The sequence below is a fragment of the Alosa pseudoharengus genome, unplaced genomic scaffold (genome assembly GCF_046254945.1).
Source record: "Alosa pseudoharengus isolate Yale_2024_CS ecotype anadromous, Long Island Sound unplaced genomic scaffold, YU_APseudo_1.1 YU_APseudo_1.1_scf_23, whole genome shotgun sequence".
Taxonomy (NCBI): domain Eukaryota; kingdom Metazoa; phylum Chordata; class Actinopteri; order Clupeiformes; family Clupeidae; genus Alosa; species Alosa pseudoharengus.
Genome location: NW_027468685.1, coordinates 12,487,502 through 12,496,968, shown reverse-complemented (window position 1 = coordinate 12,496,968; position 9,467 = coordinate 12,487,502). Strand labels below are relative to the sequence as shown.

The 9,467-nt window shown below is 43.6% G+C and overlaps 1 protein-coding gene across 2 annotated transcripts in view; it reads left to right on the top strand.

Moving 5' to 3' along the window:
- Positions 1-9,467, top strand: part of arhgef2a (Rho guanine nucleotide exchange factor (GEF) 2a) — a 38,516-nt gene that overhangs the window by 10,742 nt on the left and 18,307 nt on the right. The window contains exon 1 of one of the 2 annotated variants that reach the window (XM_076301576.1): positions 4,486-4,696. The exons of the other annotated variant lie outside the window; for it this stretch is intronic. Within the exon in view, the coding sequence (XP_076157691.1) occupies positions 4,634-4,696 (63 nt within the window). The 5' untranslated portion in view covers positions 4,486-4,633. Of the gene's footprint in view, positions 1-4,485; positions 4,697-9,467 lie in introns of those variants that run through there. 2 annotated transcript variants of the gene reach the window in all.

Below are 9,467 nucleotides of genomic sequence, written 5' to 3'. Positions count from 1 at the left end.
GTATTAGCCTACGCACAATAGATTTGTCTTCTTTAGCCTACATAATGCATAGGCTACACGTTGTAAACAAAAAGCAGCTGTGACAGGCAGCGGCCGCATATATTCTGCGTCATATCTCGCATCTTGTGAACTCTACAAGCCCCCACCCCTCACTCGACAACCACACGGAGATTCTGTAATGTGCGTGTATGTCGTTCACACATACGTCCGTATAAGGTCAGTATTAGGTCCGCAGGTTAGCATCATATCTGAATCATCCGAAGGGTAGGACCTCCGTTTGACAAACCTCCGCATGCACTCCGGAGGTTATATCTGAAAGCGCTTACTGTGACACTACTGACACTAGACAGTCAGAACTCACTATATGCTCAGTCATACAGTCAAAACTCACTTCATGCTCAGTCATACACTTGTGCGGTCTAGACGATCCTTCTGATGTGGCCTATAGCAAGACTGGCTCTAGAGCTGGACTTCCAGCCCACATGAAACAGACATCTGTGCACCTCATTTGGTGTGTACAGGCCAAACTCGGCTCATCTACTCTACGGCCATGATATCACTGTCGCTCGCTCTGTCTCGTCTTTCTCTTTGGTTGTTCTCTTTTTTGTCTCACACTTGATCTCTTCTTCCCTTCTCCTCATCTCCATATACCAGTGGCACCTGTAACACTTACTCATGCATGAATACTTTCTGAAACGCACGCACGCACGCACGCACGCACGCACGCACGCACGCACGCACGCACACACACACACACACACACACACACACACACACACACACACTCAAATTCCTAGGCTGTGTCACTGTCCCTTCATGTTGAATAATAAGGCTGTGTCTACATGACTGTGCATATCTGGTCATTACCGCAGCATACACACGAACACACAAACATGCACACCTTCAACTACATAAGTACTTGCTCACTCTCTCTCACACACACACACACACACACAATTTTTTTTGTTATGTGCCACACAGAATGTCATTGAAAAAGAGCTCCTCTACTGAGTGGTAACCCACGGCAACGCGCAACTTCGCCTCTCTCTTCCCAAAGCTTCTGCAGCCTCCGAGAGCTCGATAGAGCAGATGTCACGTTCATTCAAAGAACTGGAGCCATGAGAACAGATCTTTCAGTTCAACATTTGCACTAGCCACACAATCCAGACCGCATGACCACAGGCGCACTGTTCTATTGTCCACTGTGACAGACCAACACACACCCACCCAGTGACCCTACTTGCACGAATGAGGACTAACACACAAACATCAGCCCCCATCTTCCAAAATGGCAATCAGGATGACAGAGCAAATATGGGGGGCAAATATGGGGAGCAAATATCTTCATCAGAAGGGCATATTTCTGCTACTGACCTAGCCTGGTTAGTGGTTAGCACGCAGACCTTTTCAATTGTAATTGAGAGCAAATCCCAAATTTGCCAAATGTTTGCATGAGCATTCCCAGGCTAGTACTAACCAGTTGATTGGCTGTCCATTATATTGCTTATTTTGATAAGGAATACTAAGCAGAAGTAGTTTTATTGTATATAGACCGTTTCAAGAGAGTTCCATTATCAGCATCATGACCCCACAAGGCTTCCGTTTTAACATTCCATATGTTATCTTAATGCAGAGGAAGTAGATTGGGAACCAAATAGAATAAATCTTGCCTTGCCTACAGTAGTTCAGCATTTCATTACTGAGAAATAACAGACCTCCAAATGCTTTGACTGAACAATCAGTAGTGTGCATTCCATGGAGATGTTTTATGAATGCAAACATAGGAAACATTTAAGCTCTTGGCCTTGATATTTTATCACTACACCCTATACATTATCGTACTGTTGGAATGCTATTTCAGTGCTGTTGGGGTGCAGGTGTGTGATTGTGGCAGCTCAGTTCAGAGATACCCTGGGCTGCGTTAAACTGCAGTTCACTGAAGGGGCTGAAATAATCCATCCCACCTCCGAGTTAGTGTGTGCGACCTGTCGAACGTGACCGGTTATTTCAGGAGATTCTGGGAGAGCTGAAGAGCCGTCCGCCTACGGAGCGAAATCGCTCGAACGCTGCTCGAGCCCTCGAGTGAGAGAGCGGAGAGAGGGCAGGGGGAGGGGAAGGAGAGAGATGGAGGGATGGAGAGGTGTTTGAAGGAGATAGAAAGAGGAGAGAGTATTATACCTCATCTGAGTAGGAACAAATGAAACTTCATTGGGAGTATCACAACATGGCAAGGAGTTAGCTCATTATAAGCATCACCTCAAACCAGAACACAGAAGCACATACACACATGTATTGATGCGAACATAGACATACAGGCGTACCCACACAAACATAGAAACACACTCACACAAAGACACGCGTATGCATGATGCACACAGTACACACACATATATGCGCGCACACACACACACACGCACACGCACACACACACACACACACAAACACACACACACACACACACGCACAGTGAATGCCACAGATATTTTGGTCTCCTCACATTGTTTATTCTTAGATGAGTAACAGTGTTATAGTATTCCAAATATATATATGTACAGTATGTTGAATGTACTTGTCTGGGTCCTTGGATTGTGTCCAGTCATTCGGTCATTCTGTTGTCATCTATCTTGGGCCCCACCATCTCTAGAAAGTGACCCAATCCAGAGTTCCAGATTTAATCCAACCCTGCAGCCTCTACTGTTATGTTCCCACCCTCACAGACTGAGTGTTTTGTTGGCATGGTGACAGATGTTGGCAGGGCGACCTCAGACATTTTCCCTCCTTTTTTCCTCTCCATTTTGGGCAGCGGGGTCTATTCTCAGCAGCCTGCATGTGTGCTCCAGCCTGCACAAGCACACACACACACACACACACACACACACTCTCTCTCTCACACACACACACACACACGCACACACACACGCACACACGCACACACCACACATGCACACATCACACATGCACACGCACACATCACACACACACACACACGCACACACACACACACACACACACACACACACACACACTCGCACACATCACACATATGCACACACAGACCATTCCCCATGCCAGATGCTTATAAACTGTATTTCATCTGTCATGATTATAAAAGTTCTGTTGAACAATGACTCATGGCGATGAAATTGACTACATTTTAATTTTCAGAGCAAGCTGGCTTCACAGGCGTTTGGTTAAGTGTTTTCGTTTATGTGTAATAATATCTAAAGGATTTGGTAGGATTTACTCACACTATTAGTGAATTAAAGATTTTTGTTAATTTCTTTAGGCGATGGCGAAACACAGTGAAACAAAAATGCCTCTCCTTTGACACGTGCAAAGTCATGTATGCCCCATATTCTTAACTAACGCAATGTTGGGATTAAACATAATTAAAGCTGTGGTGCATTACATGCCAAATTTCTAGGATAATGTTCAAAGCTGTTCACTCTGTGGCCAACATGTGTATCTCCTTTTAGCTCCTGTTTAGATGGAATTCTGATTGGCAATAAATGAAAATGTTTACTTAAAATAGTCCATACATGTACACAACGCTGTGGAACTGATCAAACAGATATTTAGGAGTATAATTATGTGGTTAAAAAGTCAATTAAACTTTAGACTTTAAAAAGGCTATTCCAATCAAATAAAATAAACTCAGGACTTAAAAAGGATCTTAGTTTTGTCTTTCATATAAGTTTTGTAAATTTACGACTAGGGAGTACGCCTGGAGGCTGTCCAGATTTCCTTAACTTCGGAGACTTTGTTTGCAGGACACTCTCCAGATGCCTGAAATGTGCAAGCTGTTGTGGACCCATGAAATTAGGCCACAGATTAGGTCACAGATGACTCCACAGAAGTCACTTCTGCACATCACTTAATCACGTCACTATTAAATGACCTGGACAGTGCACAGTATGCATTGACAAGAAAGGAATTTAAGTTTAAGTTTAATAATAATAAATTATTTGGTATACCTGCTGGTAAGACATTTAGGATACAGTAGTTGGTTACTTTGAATGATGTGTGAGTTGTTTCAGTTCAGACTTTCAGTGGACATTGCAATGATGCCATTTGTCAAGCACCGAAAAGCATTTAAGACACAGTTAATAATTGAAATATTTTAGAACCGTTAGTCATCTAGAGTTTACTGAAATACTGTCAGAAATTAGTAGGCCCATTCGTTGGTTGTTTGAAAGAAAAACGTTAGACTATAAAATGGGGCGGAATTCCTGAGACTGGCTTAAAAATGAGGGAATTGTTTTTACTGGACTATGAAAGTCAGTCCGTGAGTCCTCTCTCCCTCTCTCTTTCTGTCTTTCTCTCTTTCACACACACACACACACACACACGTGCGCGCGCTCGCGCACACACACACATTTTGCGCGTCGTGCTAACAGTCGCACACTTTATTTGAAGTGGGCGAGGCTAGAGTCTGATGCGCTCGTTCGCACACTGTACTGTTTCAGTCATCATTCCTATCTTGCGAGAACGGAGCCCTTCAGAAAGAGAACGAGAGAGAGGAAGTTACCTCTTCCCCGTATAGCGTTTGTCCTACGAATTTATCAAGATTTTGATGAGCATACACAGAAGTAAGATAAGCTTAGTGACTTAGTGCTGCTTAACAAAATTCACAATGTCTCGAGTTGCGGATTTGTCAAAACTCCGCCAGGAGAGAATGCGAGAGATCAGTCACCGGGTAAGTTATGCTAAAACGACTTCAAGAGCGCGTTGGATAAACTGCAAAGCACGCTACCACACAGCATTAAGAAAGTGACATTTGCCGTCTTAAATGTTATCGATAGCTTCGAATAACATTACTTTTGCCAGTATGGTGACTTTAGAAGGTATTATCAAATGGGAAAGCGTCGTAATTTTATTCCGTAGTTACTTTGCCGTGTGTTTAAGAAATTCCTTCCGAAGTTAACGGTACTGATGGTGTACGGTGGAGACGGCAGAGCGCATGTGTTTCCTCATAAGCGGCGGCTTGGCCTTGTATTTTCTGTGTATCTCGTCTTGTGAAGGTGTACAGTGCAGACTTGTCGGTGAACACTTGTCAAGATGGTCTAAGGTATAATGGACAGTTTGGACAGTAGGTCTGTGAGACAGATTTGCGCAATATAGGCCTACTATACTTTTGCTGCCCAAACGATTGCAACACTCGTTTGCAACACTCGTAACATGTAAATACGTTAAGGGCCTGTAATGTTCGCAATAGAGCAGAATAAACGATTCAACTGGTAGCCCTTTTCAGCAGTAGCAGCTCCGAAGAGGTCGAGCTTTTTCCAAAGGTGCGTTTGTATCTAGGTGTGATTGAGTAGGCTTTCTCACAGTATCTTGTCATTGACTGTGTGTGTGTGTTTATCTCGTCTTGTGAAGGTGTACAGTGCAGACTTGTCGGTGAACACTTGTCAAGATGGTCTAAGGTATAATGGACAGTTTGGACAGTGGGTCTGTGAGACAGATTTGCGCAATATAGGCCTACTATACTTTTGCTGCCCAAACGATTGCAACACTCGTTTGCAACACTCGTAACATGGAAATACGTTAAGGGCCTGTAATGTTCGCAATAAAGCAGAATAAACGATTCAACTGGTAGCCCTTTTCAGCAGTAGCAGCTCCGAAGAGGTCGAGCTTTTTCCAAAGGTGCGTTTGTATCTAGGTGTGATTGAGTGGGCTTTCTCACAGTATCTTGTCATTGACTGTGTGTGTGTGTGTGTGTGTGTGTGTGTGTGTGTGTGTTTCATGCCTTTGGAGAGCACAGTGAAGTAGCAGATGTATAAGACCTACGTGTGTGTGTGTGTGTGTGTAAGTGTATAAGTGTGTGTAGTTGGATATTTGCAGATGTATCTTATAGAAGTCAACATCTAACTCTCTTTAAACTCTTCAGTGACACCTCTGTCTGCACTGAGCATTCCCATGTCAACCATGTAGATAGATAGTCTCTCTGCCTGCTAGGGTTTTCTCATCATTAAAATACATAAAATACTCTTCCCTCACCTCCACTAAGACTGGTAGGATTGAGGTGATATGAATGCAGAAGCTTCTCAGTGAGGTATCTCTCTGCTGTGATTCCCACACTGATCCTGATCAGGCCTGCGCAGCAACAACCCTCAACTCTCTTTATATGTGTGTGTGTGTGTGTGTGTGTGTCTGTGTGTGTTGTGTGTGTGTGTGTTGTGTGTGTGCATACATGTGTGAGTATGTTTGAGTATGGCCATATCCTTGTGCCTATGGACACATTCAGTATGTGCATAAGTATGCGTGCCTACATGAACCTAGCTCGTGTTCACATGTGTGGTCAGAGACCCCTGCCCTCGTCATCCTCGTCCTGCCGTGAGGTGTGGGAGCACTTGCTCTATTTTAGCCCCTGGGTCCCCGCTGAGCTCGTATTCAGGACAACGGGAACGGTCCCCAGAGAGCCGCTGGCGGTCCGGCACGCCGCTAAATCCGGCTGCGTCGCAGCTCTAACTGGAGCATCAGGCGTCTCCACCGGCGCTGATCTTCAGACAGGACTGCGGGACGCGTAAAGCGCCAGTATCTGGGACACGGGGTCATCCACTTTAACGCTCGTTTTCTGCACCCCTTTGAGAACGTGTGAGCACGGCCCCTGCATTAGGGGCAATGGGAGGGGGACTTGGGAAGGGATCTGGATCCATCTGCTGATATGGACAGTGATTAGCAACAAGTGTAAGGTGGCTTTGCCTCCGATGCAGGTAGTTGAGGTGCTTTCCTAATTCCAGTGTCTGATGCCCATACTCACAAAGGCACTCATCACACACTAGCCTCTGGAGTGTCACAGGGAGAAGACTAGACGTGTGTTTCATTCGATCCACATCAGTCCTCATCACTCCATGTAAATGTATGGCCACTTAGTATATGCACGCACACACACACACACACACACACACACACACACACACACACACACACACACACACTGAGAAATAGAGATGCTCCTTCCTCCATCTTCCTGGTTTATTACTGCTCTGCTCCTGTAAATCTCTAAAGCTGCCTCTGTTCCTGCCTATAGCCTGTAGTAGAACATAGCGACCCTGGTCTTGGAGGGTTGGGATCTCTCTCTGGAATTCATGTGAGCAGAAAAATACACCTTGTTTTATTGATCTCTGCACCGAATGTTCCTCATAGATCCCTTATTGACGCTATGAGAAAGAAAGACTGCTGTGCTTAGAAAGAAATCACACACACACACACACCTACACACTTCAGTCTCAGCTTGTGTGGACATATACACAAATAGGCACACACACACACACACACACACAGACTCACACTATCACACTCTTGTACTTTTGTATAGATTCACATCCACCCCCCTATTTTCTGTCGTACCCATGGCAACCCAAGGAAGAGGGAAGAGGAAGTCCTCTCTTGCTGCTTCCTGTGCCGTGTGCCAACACGCTCACCGAGATATAGCCATCTCTGTTCCACTGAGGTGTCTTACGCACATGAGCCTGAGCCCATAAACTGTAAACAAACTCATAAACCAAACCTCTGAGACAAATCTCCAGCCAGACAATGAGTCTTACCATAAAACATTGGAGTATTGGCACAGGGAAAGCTGTACAGCCATGTTGTTACAAAAAGAAACTGTTGTTCTGTGTGTGTGTGTGTGTGTGTGTGTGTGTGTGTGTGTGTGTGTGTGTGTGTGTGTGTGTGTGTGTGTGTGTGTGAGTGTGTGTGTGTGTGTGTGTGGTTTCATTTCCCCCATGTAGTCCGTTTGAAACCCCTGACATCATGTTCATCATTGTTAGTATGTGAGTAGGAGCTCAGTTCTGGCTCAATGTATGGGTGACCACACTGCACGTATACTTCCATTTTTGTAAGGTTGGCCGGACTTATCTCATGGTGAAAGAGGAAGATGAATCATGCAGAACTGATTGGTTCAGATAAAGTGCTGAGTCGGCACCCGTTAAAGCGGACCAGAGCCTCCTCTTGAACAAAAGTTCGAGAGTGTCAGGGTGCATGTTTATCTGGAGCATACGCCATATGTAGGCGGTATAATGCCCTTGCCAGAACACTTCCATTTTTTACTGTGTAATGTTCTGAGCCACTAGTATCTGTTTGAGAAGAGTTAGAAGATGATTCAGCGTCTAAAAGTGTGGGGGTTTATGTGTGATGTTAGTAGTTCTGGATGCTCTGTGCAGTCTATAAGAACAGGTCGAATGGGATTTTGTACTGTAGATCTTTCCTGTGTGTGTTATAATCGTTGGGCAAGAAATGGTTAACATATAATCATGAAATGTATCCCTCATATCAAAAAGTAAATACAGTCAGAAGTATTCATAGTTAAACCAAAATCTGTATTCAGTAAATGGAGACCTTGAAGTCCAGTTTTTGATGTTGAACCTATTTTTTACAGTCTGTGTGTTGAACAGAAGTAATATTATCGTGTAGTCTGAAAGTGAATATATATTGTTGTTTGGAATGATCCATTACTTGCATGTCCAAATTACCTCCTAAGTGATGAAGTGGAACACTGCATAAACAAAATAAGCCTTCACCCTCTATGCTCCAACATTATACGCGTCTGTCGGCCTGTCTGTCTGTCTGTCTGTCGGCCGGCTGGTCTGTCTGTCTGTCTGTGTATGTATATGTGCATGTGTTCAGTATCTCAAGATCACTCTATTGCTTCCGGACATTAACAATGTTGTCATTACTTACCAAATGAATTTGTAAGTCACAAGTCACAAGACTCAGTGTCTGTTTATCATTCATCATCTTTGAAATGGTCCTTGTGTGAGCATGGCAAAAAACTGGACTATGATAGCAGATCGTCTGATGACAAAATGACAGCTCACCTCCGACACATATCCTCTTCAATGATGTAATCCGATGCTGTGTAACTCAGTATAGTGGTCATACTGTGTTATCTAAACTCAGGGCCTCTGCCATCTTTCTTACCGCCCACATACCCACAACACAATGACAAGTAAATAAGAAACAGTCAAAAAAGTTTGTCTGTGTTTCTTATTTGCTGTATTTATTGTGACTTTAGAAATTAGAAATTAGCTGTAAGAATGCATGAGTAAATTGGCTAGAAATCTGTATCCACCTTGTATTAGTTTTTTTTTATAATATACTCTATATTGAATATATTCTAAACATAGATTTTCAAATTAATTAATTCCCAGACACTCCTTATGAATTAAATGTTCACATAGGTTGAAAGTGAAAAGGTTAATTAGAATGTCTCAGCATTTTAAAAATGTATTGGTTTAAAAGAATACAATAGGTTTAACATTTATTTTAGAGGTACATTATTGACTACCAGTATTGCCCAGTAGTTTTCATATTGGTAAATGGCTGCTAGTCAGCTTCTGTTTTAAACCGAAAGCAGAAGGTGAGATGACATGAGGTAGAAATCATCTTACCATGTGGGTCCTTATGGACTTAACGCTTAAGACTATGTCTGGAAATCAAAACAGGAAGCTAGGCAACCGTACCCT